This window comes from Columba livia, chromosome 1 (genome assembly GCF_036013475.1).
Source record: "Columba livia isolate bColLiv1 breed racing homer chromosome 1, bColLiv1.pat.W.v2, whole genome shotgun sequence".
NCBI lineage: Eukaryota > Metazoa > Chordata > Aves > Columbiformes > Columbidae > Columba > Columba livia.
In genome coordinates, this window is record NC_088602.1 from 125,209,244 (window position 1) to 125,227,952 (window position 18,709).

The 18,709-nt window shown below is 42.7% G+C and overlaps 1 protein-coding gene across 8 annotated transcripts; it reads right to left on the reverse strand.

Annotated features, from left to right (window-relative positions):
- Positions 1-520: 520 nt before the first annotated feature.
- On the reverse strand, positions 521-17,281 carry RIOX2 (ribosomal oxygenase 2). Of its 8 annotated transcripts, none has more exons than XM_065076674.1 (10): positions 17,159-17,281; positions 13,149-13,584; positions 11,707-11,826; positions 10,358-10,486; positions 7,298-7,401; positions 4,832-4,934; positions 3,979-4,156; positions 3,389-3,477; positions 2,092-2,202; positions 521-773 (listed from the first exon to the last, which is right to left on the reverse strand). In XM_065076674.1, the coding sequence occupies exons 2-10, from the start codon at positions 13,578-13,580 to the stop codon at positions 612-614; spliced, it is 1,428 nt and encodes a 475-aa protein (XP_064932746.1). In that variant the 5' UTR covers positions 13,581-13,584; positions 17,159-17,281; the 3' UTR covers positions 521-611. The 8 variants fall into 8 exon arrangements, with proteins under 8 accessions (XP_064932746.1, XP_064932769.1, XP_064932774.1 ...); XM_065076697.1 differs by having other exon boundaries at positions 3,991-4,156; positions 17,159-17,280; XM_065076702.1 differs by having other exon boundaries at positions 521-770; positions 3,991-4,156; positions 17,159-17,279.
- Between the last annotated feature and the right edge of the window lie 1,428 nt (positions 17,282-18,709).

The window sequence follows — 18,709 nt, forward strand, 5'->3', positions numbered from 1 at the left end:
AGTTACAGGTTTGGGTTACTGGAACAGGTTGAGGTTAAATACTATTGTTAGTTTATTCCAGAGGTAGCTGCATATAAGAGGAAAGTGGTTTTCTTGGGCAAGGTCTTACCTGTTTGGGAAACAACATGCACAGCTTTTACTGAGAACCTTTCGTTCTCTCAGGTCAAACAGAATAAACTGTTTTTCTTGCTGGTGAACTTTACAAATGAAAGAAGACATTATTGTTGTTTGCTCAGTGTCCTGCTCCATGTGTACCTGTAGCTGTACCTGTAGCTCTACCAAGGTGTATATCCCGAGGAAAGGGAATACCACAGCACTGGGGGCATCCACAGCCATGGAGCTGTGGCTCACTGGACAAGGAGCAGCTTTCCTGTTGCTTGCAATGCCAGTTTTCCAAAAGCTAAGGAAAGTAACATTTAGCACCAGAAAGTAGCAAATTTTTTGTGTGTGTGTGTATATATATGTATATACACATGTGTATCAATGCTTTGTTAGCCAGCAATACAAACCAAAGGCCAGATGGATAAAAAAGTAATTTAATGAGCCTTTCTCTCAAGAGATTCTTAATGGCCAGACATACTACATAAAGGAGCAGCTCCTTCAAAAAGTAATCAGATAACTTCAAGTAGACATTCAGTCCATAGGGACAAGGCAAGGTTTTCTTTCTCTTCATCTGAGACAAGGTTAAGCTCTTTGACACAAACAGTGCTGCTACTCCAAATCTGCTTCAATGCATCCAAATATGACAAAGGAAACCGCAGTCCATGAGTCTGCTGGGGAAAAAAAATGTAATTAAAAAAAAAATGTATCTTTTGGTTAAGTGCAGTGTCCCTTATTACACACTAGTGTGCTGGGCTGTAGGTACAGATCATCAGGTATTTGCTCCTTTCCCACCTCACCCTGCGATTTCTGAGAGTGTCAAGCAAAGATGTGGTACCATCCTGCCAGTTTTCTTACTAGACAAATAGCTGACATCTCTTTTACATGTTTTAGCACAACTTACGAGGTAGGGAGGCTTACAGTGTGCAGCTTCCTCAGCTGGTTTCCATGCTGAAGCATGGAATAACTTTAAATTTACACTCTTGCCTAATGCTATCTGTTATATTTTGGAAGGCCATAGAAGTTTCTTTCTATTTGGCACATGCAGTTCTTTGGACATACTTTGGCAAACCCTAGAGGGCCTCCATTACCCAGGATGGACAATTTTAAGGGCAAGAAGGTATATTCTGTGATTTGCACATACTTCACAGGTGCCAGTCGGTGACCTCAGCTACCCCCATTCTCTGCTCTAGAGGACCAATGAGATTTATCTTAAAAGGTAAGAAACTGCCAGGCAAAAAGCCTTGCTGTAATTACTAAGCCAAGAACAGGCTATGTTCTGCTTTGCCTCTACAGGGTAGAGTTTCAGGTGACAGACCTAAGGTAGAGCATCTTACTAGCATAAAGAGGAACAAAAAGTTCCAAAGCTCACAGCCACTCTTCAGGAGTATTTTGAATTTGAACAAAAGCACACTGTACGTACCCTCAGTAAGAATGGAGACAAACCATCTGCAAACATACTCACACTATTACAATTGAGTGATAAACTCTCTACTCCCAGTACTGACCCACCCCACCCTACAAGGAATACCCATATCTTGCATTATGATCCAGTGGATGCAGACTCTAACAAAGGATGAACATGGTATCAATGTGGCACATGAAGCACACTGACCCCTGCCAGTCCTGACCCTGTGCTGGTGTATCCAGTAGCCTTAATAGAGGCTGTGCTGAAGGACACACAAGGAAGAGATACTTCTAGCCACTGCAGTAGCTTGGCTAGCTGGGACATAAGGCACATATAAGAAATCCTGTTAACATCTCAAACATTTAAGCATGAGATTACATTACTTAGTTCTGCTATTAATTGCCTCTGTGATGCAGCCTCAGCTCACAAAGGTTCTTAGGGAAGGGGCAGAAATGCTTTGGGTGTCAAGGAACACAGCAGAACCCAGGCCTCTGCTACCATCTCCATCAAGCTCATCGAACACAGCAAAATGGAACAGGGCAACCTCCCTTTTGTTGTGCATTTACGTGTGAACGGGAACAAACCTGTGTTGTGCCTTCCTCACTAGCTGTATCATCTTCTGTCCCCATCATGTGAGTTTCTCTCCTGTTCTTTAAGGAATGATACACATAAACCATCTCCCTGTGAATTTCATCCTAAAACACAGCAGGAAGAATATGATTACTCCACACCCTCAAAGTCATCTCAAGTGACAATGTTGGCTCCTTAATTCTGGAGTCCACTGGACAATCAATGAGAACAATTCACCTTCCTAACAGAATGATCCAACAGCCATCTACTACAGAAATAAGGGAGTCTGCAAAATTGCTTTGAAAATGTATTTGCAACCTATAATCTTCTGCCCTAATACTGCCTCTGCTAGACTCAGAGGACTGAAGCTGCATAGAAAACATGCCATTTAAGGTGTATCTCTTAGGAGATCTTAATAAAGGCATGTGCATTGATAAATTTCCATCATGACACTGATCAGTCTCTTAAAAATCATACGCCTGTGCTCACTCCATCACAGATGGGCAAACCATTTCAGAGCTCTGTGGGCACACCTCACAGAATTTGTTGAGAAACATCTTTGCACTTTGCACATTTAAGGTTTATCTGTAGGACAACAGAAGGTGGGGCAGCAAAAAAGTTGCCAAAAAGTGTCCCAAACCCCCACACTCACAGCAATGTGAACACAACCAAAATAGCGGAGAAAAATCAGAGGGAAAAAAATTGTACAAGATAGCCCCTCTTTTCTGTTTTGACTTTTTTTGTTTTTTAATTAAGACAACAGAAAGGACTTCTACAACTTCATACTAACAAACTTTCATAGATAAGTGGCAGTCTGGACACAAGATAATCCAAGATGCCAGCATCTGTTTTGTGGAATGATTTAGTAGTAGCACTGGCACCCATTTAAGTACAAAGATAACTCAGAGGTGAAGACTAAAGCTGGATGCAGCAACCAAGATAACTCCCTCTCTTGAGGGAACCTATTTTTATAACTTATTTATGCTTTTAGATACAAATAATTAAACAAACAAACAAAACAATCAAAAGCTATAGAGGCCATTTGGCAGCTGTAATCATGTAGCCCATCTGACCTCATCTGCACCTACCATGCAGAATCACAGACTAAATTTAGTTCTGTACGCTGCTCCAGAAGCCAGGAATGTGCCATATTAATGCTTAACTGCATGATCTCCTCACAAGCCCTAATGGGATGCAGGATCCAACTAAGTATAACTGCATGACCCTTCTAGACCAGTACATCAGAGCAACAGCTTACACACCTCATACTCCCCACCCCAAGCACACAAGGGTGGCTTTTGTTACACTTACAGAGTTCTCTTGATCTGGTTCCACTGTAATGATAGCATGATCTCTAAACTGCAGTCTGATTTTGCTGTCTATTTTTGGCAATTTCCCACCTACAAAAAAAAAATTCTCCATTAGAAAAAAAGCAAAACAGACAAATTGAACCCTCTGTTCACTACCCACTCTCTTGTGGCTAGATTTTTTTGTTAACCTGTTTCTACACCCATGTGTTCTCAAACTCAGGGAGGGGGGAAGAAAGGGAAAGGGAAGGATTTTTTTATTCTTTCACCTTTACAGTCTACAAATAACTGTAATAGCCCACTAGAGCATAAGGACAAATTCTACCAGTTAAACATCTCAGTACATACCAGTTTATTAAAGCTGCCAATTTCAGTCTAGGATAACCTTTTAATTCACTCTTAAGAGAGATGTGCCATCTCTTCCACTAGACACTGGGAAATAACCAACTGAGGTGTGCAAATGCACATGCAGAGCCTAGCACAACATGAGGCTGGCTGACGCTAGACTATAATCTTTGCCTACTATCAAATACCAAAGTCATAGGAGGCAGAGTTAGCGACAGCTCTATCATCACATGAGCCAGTTCTGGTAACTTCGAAATCCACCTGGCATCAAAGGATCAGCGTCGCATCCCAAGTAAGGTGGCAACCGGTTCATAATGAAATCCTTCTTCATGTCAGATGATCTCAGCTCTCTGGTGTTTTCCAGGCGGTCCGCAAGCTGCCTTAGAAGGCTACTCAGTTTCTTTGTCGAGTCAGCTATATCCACCTGCTAAATATTCACACACAGTTGCTCTCACATGAATTCAAGCTAAACAGATTAGCCTAAAGAGAAAGAGGTGCAGTAATGCAGTGAAAATCTGGACACTCCTCTTTTATCTTTGCAAACAGTAACGTTTACCCCCAAAACAACAAATTTTGTTGCTTTTACACACTCCTCATGAGCTGTTGACACACACCAAAGCTGATGCTCACTTTCCCTCACTCTGGGGCTACCTGCAGTGCTAAAAGACTTGCAAGTGTAGTTGAGAGACTTGTTCTTCTGCATGCTGATGAGCTGTTCACCAGCACAACTGGACTACCACAAAAAGGTTACAGAACAATTTACAGTTTTGCTGACTTCTAAGGATTCAAAAGCTTGGCCTGACAAGAACTATGTCACTCTGACACCTCCAAAGCAAACACCATTATTTTTAGAAGGAAACAAGCCATACAAGGACACTGTGATACAAAAGAAAGGTAGCGTAATGAACTAGTCAATGCTTCGGATGGAGCAAATCTCAGAACAGTCATCACGAAGTCTTCAAAAATGAAGTGGTTGTGCTGCTAGAGAAGATAATGCCATTGCACTGAGCTTTCAGAGCAGATCAACAAGATGATACACACTTGCCTCAGTGCTGAAGTTTTAGCTGGATGCACTATTATTGCCTTAGTCTCACCTACTTACCATAAGCAGTTGCCTTGGTATGCTTGTCCGCAACGCCACATCTTCTTTTGCTGTATCAAACACAAGGCCAGGAATTGCATCCAGCAAGAAATCTCCCCAAGAGCTGAAGGACAGGAAGAGAAAAAAAGTGTATTACTGAAATAGTTGCACTGAAATAAAACAGACATCTTCACTGATGTCAAGGGCTGGAAACTTGGTGCTCCAATTCCAAATCTGTTTTTTTCCATTACCACTCTGCAATCTCACGCAATAGATCACTCTCATCATGTATGTGTGTCCTCACTAGCTTCAGGTCAATGGCACTCCTATGGAGGGAAAGAACTGGCTTGAGAAGGGTCCAGTTTGTTTTAGTTCAGGTGTTTGCCTGTTTACCAGGGGATTCAGCTTATAGCTCACCTCAGTGAACAAAGAAGTTCCTACCAGATACATTAATGGCCAACAGCATGCACATATGGCCTCACTGCACACAATGAAGTGTGTGGGGTTGTGTCAATTAATGTGATTTTTCAGGCACCTACATTGAAGGAGGAAATGTACCCAGGGTTATCAAATCCAACATGGCATCAGCTTTTACCTTTGCTATAAGTTTAATTGTGACCCCAGGAACAAGACCCCTACATATTTCTACAGGGATTTTAGCCATACCAAAGGTGTCTCGTTTGTGTTAAGTCCCCATTCTTAGCCTACATACTTTAAAAAAATTCGGCCTTTGTTCTCTGTGCTTCTGTTACCCAATTATAAGAATAAATTTGAGGAGATGGAGAACTACTGCCTGCACCTTCTTGGCCTAGCTTGAGTCAACCACTTCAACAGGCTTGCCCCTCCCATCAAAATGCTGTCCTGTCCACTTGTGGCCTCTCTCCCTACCACATCCTCAGAGGTTGATCTAATGGACAAACGAGGGCAAGTGCCCGGCATCCAAGAGTGCCAGCAGGCTCCCACCCAGCTAGGGCAGGCAGCAGTGCAGGGCCTGTCCTCCAACTTCACCCTCTGCTCTTGCTGTCCCTCAGCACTCCCCACTTTCAGCACTCATCTCTAGACAATACTTTAGCTTAAAAAAAAAAACAAACAAACTATGACTTGTTAATAGTCTCATTTATATTATTTTTCATTGTCTCAAGTGTTCCACTGTCTGCTACACACTGGGAGAGAAGTACTCTGGCCGATAAACAGAATTAGACATCTTATACCTCTTATTGCTTCCTCTCTTTTGTCCCAAATCTCCATCTGTCAGCAACTATCTTCAGCTACTCATTGCTTTTCCAAACTGCCCTACTTATAATGAACTTAGACACACACACTTCTCTGCATGCTGGGATCTAGCCCAGAGGAACTATCGTCCAGCACGCCATTGTCTCAGTGCCTAAAAATCCCTGAAAGTGACGCTTCCTCCCCCTACCAGCTCCTTCTGCACATGCCACTTCCAGAGTGATCACAAGGAACCCAAACATCATCCATAATAAGGCCTAGCCATTTTCAAGGAGCACTTTTCACTTTTCCAATGAAATGTTTCCAAATCGTACTTCCACCTGCAAGCCAAATCAAAGTACCTGCCTGTATCAGGACTGCTGCCTATTTTACCTAAGCATGCTGAAAGCAGGTGCAGAGGCAGGCTCTTACACTTCATTACAAATAACCTTAATGGACAATGATTCCACATTTATCCTTAGAAGGACAGCACTCTTCCAAGCTTTTCCTTTTTCCTCTCCTCATTCTGACACAAGCACCCAGGGAACATGCTCCCCAACAGCACAGCTTCCGAAGTAGCTCACTGGGACTGGCATTTGGCTAACACTGTCATGGAGAAACTGCAGTGACTCCACACAAGCCTGTCAGGTCTCCAGTAGAATAGGTGTGGGTGACTCAGAAGAAAACATGACAAAAGGAGTAACTTGTGACTCTTTATCTGGGTTATGGAATGAACAGTAACTTAGCCACCAGTGAGATTTTTTTTTTTTAAACACAACAGTGAGTTTGCAGTTGTAACATTTTCTTCCACATTAAAGCCTACATCTGGTAAATAATAAAATCAACAATTAAAAAGCAAGCATCTTGCTGCATTAAAACCTGGTAAACAGGCTGCTTCAAACAACAAGGGTCTTGCTCCCCTTTTTCCCTCAACTCTCAAAACTTCAATTACTGGTACCTGACACTAGCTTAGATTCTTACTGAAGGCCACATAAATAATAGTGGGGTACCTGCATATATTCCATGTCACCACATCTCTGGGGGGAGGGTGACATGCCTGTATTACTCACAGAAAAACAAACCACACAAGGGCTAAATAGAATGACTACAGAAAAGGGCTAAGCAGAGATTATTAAAAATAATAGCCACATTGTAATGAACAGTACATCAATGCTTTGAAATATCAACTTCAGGTCTGTACTATTCACACACATCATCTGGCAGAGGAAAGCCATTTTAAGAAAAATCACACTAAAAAAAAAAGCAAAGAATAATTACTTGTTTTGGTAGGTACTGATGGTCACATGTGTAGAATAGGAGATCCCAAGAGGAGTATCAGCTTGGTGAATAGTCCCTCTTGGAAAGTACAGTAAGTCACCTGGCTGCAAGAAACGGAAAGAGAACTGATAAATTTAGGGCACCTGGTCAAACCTTATTGTAGTCAAAATAGAGAAAATACTCTCTGAACAGACCGAGTAACAACATATATTTTTTAAAATTACACAATAGAGACATCCTCCGTTGCACGCTTTAATAACATAAAGCACTCTAAGCCAGAAGTCAGATACCTTAAACTTTCCAACTTACTATCAATATTTACTATAAACCTACCTGAAAACAGGAAGCAAGCTTTTAACATTATAGAACATGCACACTCCAACTCAGCTGCATTAAGGGGACAAAAAAGCAGCTGAGGTGAACCTGCTGACAATACAGCAGGCTAGTGGAGGAGCACTGCAACATGTTTGTCAGATCATGTCAAAAGAAAAGGCCAGTAATCTGCAAGAACAGCCAAATATTCTATAAAGATGGCAATCTGTTACAATACTGTTGTCTGAAATTTTCAGTTAAAACATTTAAAAAAAAAAAAAAAAATCAACCTGTCTCCTCCCTATCTTTCTTCTCACCTATCTAAATTAAATCTCTACACTGATGAAAAATTTAGATTAGGAACGTCAAGATAACAGAGAAGTACAAAGCACGCAAAATTGCCTCCAAGAAGGAAAAAATGGGTTACTTATGGCTTCTCCTATAAACATGTATATAGTGAGGTGGCACAATCAAAGAGAAAATTCATAAAACAATGATGAAATTTTATTCCATTTTAATTTTACCATTCCTTAAATCTGGTCATGTCACCTACTTTCAAGCACCTACCAAACTGTCTAATATAGACAAATTTCAAGTGACTACTACTTGATTTTTCACTGAATTGAAAAGTCTCTTTAGATTATGAGGCTTCACAAGACTTGGCAAGATCTATTTATAACAAGCTGCAAAGCATCATAGATCAGTTATGTACTGTTTACTTGTTCTGAAGCAAGCCTCTCTCTGCCATTAATAAACTGGCTTACGTACCAGTGTAAGGACTACACTAACTAACTAAGAGTATTTTGAATTCTCTACATTTGCTATGTTTCACAATCCCAGCCAAAAAAAAGACAAACGGGAGGTTTGGTTACATACAGTAAGAGCCCAGAACATCCACCAGAATGATGACAAACTAATCTGTAAAAGAAACTCTTTCATGCTGTAGCACACCACACCTACCACTAAGGAGCAAGGACCATGATTTTTCAAAGCAGTCTTCATTGCAAAGTCCAACTCTTATTGATCTTATCTGCTGGGTAGTCTCATCAACATCACTCACATGTGCCAGCAAGCACAACACTCTTCAATTAAAATAATCAGAATCTTCACAGACAACACCCAGATTAGGGAAGGACAGAGCATTTGACAAGAGACAACACGGATCTCATCACTTTGCTGCCTTCTTACTTCTGAAATGGAGGAAGGAGGGGCAGACAAAGGAGAAGTACCAACAAATTAAATAGAAAATCTTACATGAAGGCAGCTAGATAGCCAGCTACCAAATAAGCTCTGTGCTTGACATGAGCAGCAAACCAGCCATGGCCACAAACTGAGACGGTGCCACCAAGACACACCGCAGCTTGGGACCCTACACACAAACCAGCGTGCCTTTGCTCTCAATCAGCTACCTGGTTTTGGTGTGAAGGGATACCACCAATATAGCCTCTAACTAGTCTGTTTGCTAAATTGCCCAAGGATGGTAGATGGCAGACAGAAATGCAAAAAAAGGAGAAAGAAAATATTCGAGAAAGATGTTTAGTGAGGAAATAAGAGGCATCTGACAGCATCTTTGTCAGAGACAGCTCCAGACAGACAACCAAAATCTGACAGCAGCCACTCAGAAGAAATGGGTCACGGGAAAGGAAGATCATCAAACAGAAGATAAATAAATTAAAAACTTAGATAATTTTTAAGCCCTTTCAGAGGCCAATATTTTCAGTTCACTGATGTCAGTAAAATGGCTTGCGGAATACATTATTCCATAAAAATCAAAGACATTGAAGTCTAGCCCAAAATGTCCCAGAAATTAAAAAGGGAACTGTAATTTACTAGGCATCACCCAATACATCATGACAATTGATTATTACCATCTGTCAAACTACACTGCTAGTGATGTCAGTATCATATCCAGTGTGTCATACACTATTCCTGAACTACCTACACCCAAAGGCAGGTCTGAACACCAGGAAGAGCAGAGACCTTGCAGAGAGAAGCCCTGCGACAGGCCACAAGGCAGAGAAACTAATGAGGCTTCCAACACAGAGCAGCCCTGTCTGCTGGATAAATAACACGCTTCAAAAGCACAGGCATGTAAACCAGAGCAGGACGAGTAACAGATGACCTGCTGTCACAGGAGCTGCATTCACTAATCTTCAGGAAATGCTCTTTTTATTCCAAATAACAAAAAAACAGCCAAACACTTAATTTTCAGGTTTGGAAAAAGAACAAACATTTAATACAGCAAGTTAATATGGGACTTAGTTCATGCTTTTGTTTATCAGCCGAGGATAATATATAAATCTAATTCAGCAGATCAGTGACAAACTTCAGTAAAGCAGTTAAGTCTTAGTGCGTAGAAGGATTAACCTGATGGATCACAGACAGCACGTAAAAGCATAAAAATTTTTCATAACTATATATAAACCAAATGGTCTTTCTGCACACAACTCCGCAAACACAACCCAGGAGTCAGGGTGCAAAAACTGAAGTATATTGGAGAACTTCTGAGAATAACTGGTTTCTCAGTCCATTATTTAAATGTTAATGCAAGTAATATATTTGAAAAAGGACAGGCTAGGCAACTATCACCAGTATTTATTGTGCTCCATGTTTTGTTCACCAGCACTCCCCTCAACTTCACAGTCATGAGTATTCACAATATTTCATTCAAGAAACAGACTGCTTTAAACATGACTACTTTTCTGTCAACCACAGCCCAGACCTTGTAAAGCAGTTAAATTAGAATACCTTTAATATGAACTCATGTGTGGGATTCCCAATCCTATCTTCTGATTCCACATTATATTCCCGAGCTAAATGCACCGTTGGTTTATAGAGTCGCCAATGTTTCTCACCTTCTAGCTGAAGGATAAACACCTGCAAAAGACCATAAATCCAAATGCATAAGGACGCCTTACTGCCCCTTACACATCCAACTGATCAGAAATTTTAAGTCATCTTCTTACTTGGAAAGTCTGTGGAACCATACCAAAAATCAGGGATAGAAAACAAACAGAAGTGACACAGGCTGGTTTTCTGACAAGGAACTGATTTGACCTTCCCCATTCTCAGCTACTCCGCAGCATGGCAAATGGGATCCTTCTCACATTAATTTTTAGATGTCTACAATGCACAAATTTACATTTGAACTACTTCTTTAAGCTCTACTTGGAGATAACAGAGGGAAGAGTTGCGAAGTGTGATCCACTATATCCTAAGGCAGGCATTTGGAAATCCTTGTTTCTCTCCAGTCACCTAAATAGGTGCTAGACAACAAATTCAAAAGTAATGTCTGCCGCACAGATATTCAAAATATCAGGTGAGAGGGGTCTTATTACCATTCACCAACAAACAGAGCATCAGAAATATCTAGGGGATGTTGTGAGCTGGGGCTTGACGACATACACCAGAACATGCAGTTTGTGGGGCAGCAGAACAACAAACATAAGGAAAATGAAACTGCAGATATATTTAATAGAAAGAGAAAAAATAAAGAACAAAAAATACATGTAAAGGGTTTTTTGGTTTTGTTTAAGTGGGATAGCCCAACTTTTTTTTTAATGCAGTGTCTATGTGAATGTTTCTTTTAGAAGCTAATTTAAAATGCATTTGGACCACCAGACTTCATCCTATCAGTAACTTCTTAAAAACAGTAGAACTCACAAACAGGAACCAGCACAACCAGTCTGCTTCCACTGTCTAGCTGAAGAAAGAGCAAGTACTTACAGTATAGAAAAAAGGACTTCTAGGTTCTTGGGTGTCTGAATGAAATGAAAATGAAAAACAGGTGCTAAAAAGCATCTGCAGCTGGGAAAACAAATTATTTTTTCATCTAATGAAAATAACCAGGTCTGGAAAGCACAGTTTACACTACATTACCATTACATATTACTATTAGTACCTTTTCAGTTAAATTATACATGCAAAATTACTATAAACACTTGCAATCAATTACCATAAGCTTTTGGCAGAAAAAAACCATTTTTCTCTAATAAGCTATTTTATGAGAGGCGAGGGGGGAAAGTGCACGTACAGGTACCCACTGTCAGTAGCAAAAGCCCACACACAGCTTCACAGACAAGGTTGTGTGATCCTACCTCAACATCATCGTAGTGAGGGGGAAGGCCTTGTGAACCCTGGGGAGTAATGTAAACATTAGACCCAACCAGAGACCCGAAGTAGCACTCCAGCTTCTCCTGAATCTTCCACAGCTCCTCCTTTAAAAAGAAATGATGCTGTTACTACTGAAGAGCTCAGCCAAGCCAGGCCACTGCCCAGCCCACAGCCTCCCCACCACACAGGGACGTTTTTCTAGTGAAAAATCACCTCCCACAGGGAGGCAGATGCTCTGAGTGTTCCTGCTGAAAGCAAGCACTGTAGGCACAAAAGGGATCTGCCATGAAGTAATCAGTAAGCCAAGAAGTCTGCTGCCCCAGCGTAGCGCTGATGTTTGTTGTCTTCCCTGTGCCATGAACCACAAAACATCTTAAGACAATAAGCACATGCAGGACTTGCATTATACGGGCTAGCATCAAAGAGAACATGCAAAGGTTAGAGATCTTTTTCCAGTGACACCAATTGTTTCGGCATATTCAAGAAGAAACTTTACTCATCCACATCTAACATGGGACAGACTATGTACCAAAGGGATGGCTCTCATATCAGAAGATGACAACTACCAGACCCCTGCAAGCGCAACTTCAACCAGAATTTACGTATGTTAGGCTCAAGCTCTAGACTTCAGCATATGCCATGCAACATTTCAACTTCACCTGCAGATGCCCCTGCCACCGGACATTACAGCTACAGTCAATATGAGATCAGCCAGAGACACCACACTCAGGACTCAGCTGTGTATTTGCATTTTTACAGTCAACTTCACAATTAAATTGTGTTGACACCCTGGGACAAAAAAAGAACTACCTAAATCCAAATACCTACAAGTATTTGAGTCCTTTACAGAACTGTGCAGGCACCACTGCCTCATTCTCATGCATGAAGATTGCAAAGGCATCAAAAAGAACAGAGAGTGGACACCCAGCTCAAATGAGGTGGTACAGCTCCGTGGTGCAATTCAAAGCCAATCCATTGGCAAGAAAGGTGGAGTATCCAATCTTTTACATGGTTTCACACCTTGCCCTCCATTAAAGGAAAGCAGTATAAAAGTCCCTATTTGCACAAGGAAACAGTGGGGCAGAAGGGATAATTTAAGCAGACACAGGTAGATAATCACTACTTTTGTGCACTCAAGTTTTTTCTAAACTTTTCTGTGACAAAGCAGATATTTTTAAAGGAATACTTCATTTTAGAGCATGTACCAGATTTCTTTCTTACTGCAGAGCACTGAAACATGGAGGGCAGTCCAAAAGCACACACCATTATTTAATACAGGTCATGTAAAGATTTTAGCAGGTCATTGATGTCAGCTGCTTTCCCTGGATTTATCTGGGACAGAGATATAGCTATATGTAGCATGACTCAAGCAAAATATATTCTATTAAACAACATGCATTAATTATATTCAATGAAATGATCCAACCTTAAATCTCTGAGGCTGATGAAACTGTATTGTTGCCTTCTTCTGGTCAAAGTCCTTCTTCAGCTGCATGTAATTCACTTTGCCTTCTTTATTTAGAACCTTCTTTTTACCATTCACACACCTGCAGATATTTATATCTCGCCCATAGTACAGACCCTGGCCGCACAGTTCCTTCAAATTCGAGAACTGGAACAGGGACTGGTAGTAAGCAGCCATCAGGTTATCATTTCTCTGAATGAGCAGTGGCTTTTGTTCCCAATACTCTCTGAAAAACACCTCTTGTTTGATGGGAGAGATCAAGCTTCCGAAGAGGCTGTCTGGGCTCTCAAAACTCATGACTGACGGAGAACAAGCTGCTTCCACCTTTGCTCGTTTACACGGTGTCTGCATTTCTTTTCCCATTTCAACTTGCTTCCCTCCTTTCTTGGGCATCTTCCTGTTCAAGAGGAGAGAGGAACAAAACAGTCCATCAGTAACACAACCTCAAGAGCTTCTGGGCCCGAAGCAGCTCCTTTTGCCTTCTCCAGCAGGATATCAGAGTACACTGGGAATGGCTCTGCTTCCAGATGCTCACAATTTGTTTCAAGCAGCAGAAAAAGGAAAGCCCACAGAAGGCCTCCAATCCTCTCTCAAACCTCAGCAAACTCCAAACGGCTCAACTGGGAGCCATTGCTCGCAGAAGCTCAAACCCTACAGCTGAGTTTACAGTAAAAAATATGCAATGGAACACAATGGCCACAAAACAGATCTTCACAAACACAGGAATCCACCCACACAAAGAACCTGTGGTAGACTGGTCTTCTGTAGCAAGAGCTGCCAATTATTAAAAAAGTAACTCAGCATTAAGAGATGTAATGGCAACATGCAAAGGGGGCAGAGAGAGGGGAGAGGATCAGAAGGCTGTACACTATTATGCTTCCTTGAAATGCATTAGCACTGGGGAAAAAAGCACAGCTAAGATTTCCCAATGACCTTCTAGCCAGAGCATGATGGGGGGGAATGTGTGGCATTTCAAGTGCAGAACCAAACAAGTTAAGCAGCAGGTGGGGGTGTTAAAGCTTTCCTTTCAAGCTGGCTTACACATCATAAACCCAGTGTCTGCATAGCTGGACTAAAGGTTTAGCAGGACAAGGCAGCTGCTGCAGCAAGGGGACCCTGACAGCATGCACTAAGATCTACACAAGAATACCATGAACAGAAAACACAGGGAAATGAGGTATGGAAAGAAGGAGGCCAAGTGAAAAAGTAGATTGCTGTGAGGGAAGAAGGAATATGTAACCACGTTCAGTGGATGAGGATGATTCAATTGGCAGAAGGGTTACAGCAGCTTCCAAAGAAACAGAAACCCCCTGAGCAAACTCCCCTGAAGGTGGAACAGGTTTCAGGAATACAAAGTGAGGGCATGTGCTTCACGTCTCAGCCCTGGGAACAATTTTATGCTAAATTATGTGTGAGTGCCAGGCATCTAAGGATGTTCACCACACAGTGCCCCACATCTCAGCCTCTGTCAGGGTCTCCACACTATGTCTTGAATGGCCAGGTTTAGCAAAATTTAGTTTACAGAACAGAAGGAACATTTTTGGCCTTTCTGTTGGTGCGATGCAATTACACCAAAACCTAAAATTATAAGATTTTGCTTTCATCTTAGCAAAGCTGTCAAACTTCATGGTTTACATAGAATAAAAATAACTCTTTCATCCAAGGGCACACATTTACTTGGAAGGCATTTACTTCGTTTTTCCAGGTAGGTAATATGCTTGCATATCATTGTGTAGAAAAACAAAACAAAACAAGCTAATTCACAAAGGGTTTAGCTGCCAAGTTCTCAGGAAAGTTAAGGAAAAAAATCAATTTACAGTAAGTCTAATACCATAGTATGTGCATACTTGCATTAATCTTAAGTCCACACCAGCATTTCATCCCCCATATCCACCCAGAGCACCAGGCAGCAGAAAAAGCCTGCCTGAGAAGCTAAGCATCCTGATGATGAGCCAGCACCAAGCTGTCTAGCATCACAGCTTGCCTGTTAGGTCTGGGCTGGCCAACTCAAACTGACTCTGGGCACGTCTGAACAAGTTTGTGAAGCCAACACATGAGGAGTTAGAGCATGCTGATGCTTTCATTTGTAAGTAAAAATGACAGCTGCACTCCCAAAAGTAAATACTTTCATTTATTAAGATGCTTTTACTTACACAGATCCCTTACCATGAAACTTAAACTCCAGTTCTGGTATTTACACGCAGTACTAAGTTCTCCTGTGCAGCAGTATGCAGGACACCCTCACTGCTCCACTAATTCCTGGCCAGAGTGTTCCATCGCCAGTTCCTTTAACAGCCTGTACCTCAACAGGAACCTACGGTCACCTTAGTCCTGCAGGAGGGAATCCACATCACCACCCTCCTGAAAGGATGGATGTTCCTGGCTGCAGCAAGCTACAGTTCTCCGTGAGGCAAGGGAATCCTCAAAAAAAGCCTGAAAATTTGTCCCCAGTTGAGAGCAACATCTGAAGACACTGCCAGCACTGAAATCTACAACTGAGATCCCCAAATGCCAGTTTCACAAATGCAACCAAGCCTGAATTGGCAGTTTGGGATTCTAGACTTAAATCCATCGTATCAACCTCTCAACTCACATTGTATTTCACAAAGTTAAAATCAGATATGTCCTATTCACAGAATGCAGCTTCATTTACATAACGTGCTGTTCTGTAGTGTTTTGTTAGTTACCACATCTGTAGAACCACAGAATGGTTTTAAGAGATCTACTTCCAACTGGATGGCCTGGGCATGGGGACACTTTCCACTAGACCAGGTTGCTCAAAGACTCAGCCGGCCTGACCTTGAACACAGCCAACGATGGCGCACCCACAGCTTGCCAGGGAAACCTCTTCCAGTGTGTCACCATTCTCAGAAAAAACTTCTTTCTTATATCCTACCTAAACCTGCCCTCTTTCAGTGTAAAACCATTGCTCCTTGTCCTGTCACTACAGGTCTTGGCAAGAAGTCTCTGTCTTTCTTTCTTGCAGTATTTAAGGGCTGCACTAAGGTCTCCTCAGAGCCTTCTCTTCTCCAGGCTGAGCAACCCCAACTCTCTCAGCCTGTCCTCACAGCAGAGCTGTTCCAGCCCTCTGATCGTCTCCACTGGCCCCACTCCAACAGGTCCATGTCTTTTCTGTACTGAGGCTGCAGAGCTGGACACAGGACTCCAAGTGGGGTCTCACCAGAGCAGAGGGGCAGTCACCTCCCTCGACCTGCTCTTTTTGATGCTGCCCCAAGATATGATTTGCCTTCTGGGCTGCAAGCACACATTGCCAGCTCATGTCCCATCTTTCATCCACCCATACCCTAAATCTCCACAGGGTTGGAGAAAAAGCACAGCAGCATAATGGACCTATTCCTGCCTCGGTGAGGAACAGTTATTTCACATCAGTATTTTCCACCTCGCTCACCGTTTATGAGTTCAGGCCTCTAGAACGGCCCAGCAACTGCAGAGAGGCTCAGCTCCCTCTGAAGTAATGGGGAAGAAAGATGGCCACAGCGATTCTGAGGCCACACGCCCCTTGTTGCTCCCGTTCATTGCACAGTAGCCACACCGTGCTACTTTCCAGAAGGAAAAAACGCAGACCTGTATTCCTGTGCCCGCAGCAGGCAGCGCTCCTTGCCCCCAGCCAGCCTCACAGGCACGGCCGAGCTGCCCCGAAGGGCGCCCAGCGAGCGACACCGGCCGCGCTCCGCGGCCGCCGGGGCCACCGCTGAAGGAGCTCTGGGGCAGGGGGGCGGTGGGACAGACAGAGGGCCCAGAGGTACAGCCACGAGGCCGCCAGGCCCGGCGCTAGCGCGCCCCGCACCCACAGACGCCTTTCTCTGCGTCCCAGTAGGGCGCGGAGCCCGGCACGGCGGCGCTTAGCCCGTTCCCCCTGCCGCCATTAACCTCCCGCCCCCGCAACGGCTCTTCTGCCCCTCAGCCCCCGCACGCTCGTCCTCCCGCCGCCCACGCGTGCGCGCACTCACCTGGCCGGGAGGAAGCGGGCGGGGCGGGGCCAGCTGAGATGGGCGGGGCCGGGGTGTGGGCGGGGCCCTGTGGAGGAAGGCGGGGCCACCGGGAGGAAATGGCGGTGTCGGTCAGTAGCAGTGGAAGTGTTAAAGCAATCGCCGCTTGAAAACGTAATCCGTGCAAGGAATGCTGCTTCTTTGTCTGCCCAAGTTATTCAGCGCATATGGGCAAGAGAGGAAAAATACTCCTGTTTTTGAAACCGATAGGAAATGACACAACGTTGTCTCCACTGAAGTTACTACGTGGATTAAATTAGGAGATACAACATAAAACCTTGTGGTTATTTATATAAAATTTTACTTAATACACACAAAAATGCCTGGGCTTTAGCAGCATTATGTTTTCCTTCATCAAAATCTTGTTCCAGAGCCCCTCTGAGGCTCCTTCAAAGAAATCTTTAGAATACTCACCAAACACATGAAAACTTACAGAAGTATTTTTAGTTACCTTTATTGAAGATGCCTATTATTGGTTTAATTTATATTGGCTGAAAGACATCAGAAAAACTGGTAGGTTTTCCTAGAGTTTTGTTCTTGTCCACTCATAGCTTGAAGCATACAAAGGAGAACTACCAGGAAAAGGTGAATTTTGGAAAGCTTAACAACCTTACAGTGCATGGCTAATGTATGTAGAAGGTTATATTGGGCATAAGTTAGTTCCTAGAAGGACCTTTCAGTGGCAGATAAGAGAGGGGACTGTATCCCGTCAACAGCTAGTGGAGGGAAATGACAGAGCCTTTCACATCTAAAATACCAGTTCGAATCCCTCCTTTCATAGAAAATGGTTTTGTAGGCTTGCCCTTCCTTGCAGTGCAAGTTGCCATCTACACAGTAATAACTCCTGCTTCCCTGGCACTAACTGGATCTTTTGGAACAAACATTGCATGATTCCAGTGAGTTCTGTGTTCATGAATGCATCCAGCACACTCCTACGTGCTACATAGAGAAACTGGTAAAATATAACACAAGGGGAGAGAGGATGGAGGAGAGAAAGTGCTGAAGGCTACTCACCCTATTCAATCCTTCTTCCTTTACCACCTGGACCACTTTGGTCACCAGCTGACCAAAACATTGTGGCCCCTTCATCAGAAAATACAGATTAATCAGCATGTGGGTGGGCTACCAGAGAGAGATTTTGCCATGGTGAACCTAAGGTTGTCCCAATTGTACAAATGTGTACGAATTAGATAGTAAAATTTGTGTTTCTCTATAAAGCATTTTTCTTTCATTGAGCTGTGACTTTTGAAGAAGATGACATTCTCTGTTTTCTAATTCTGACTCAGTTCATCATGATGTCACTAAACGTTCAGAATATTTTTCAAAAACTACTCCAGTAGTTGGGATATTCAAAGGTGTACATTTTTGTAGCTCTCTGTAAAACAGGTCACTGGCATAAAATTCTGCATACTTCTTCCTTCAGAATTATAAAGCTTTGAAGAATGAAGTAGTTGTCCAAACTTAAATGTTTGCATCACCTACACTAACACAGGATGTTTTTTTAATACAGAT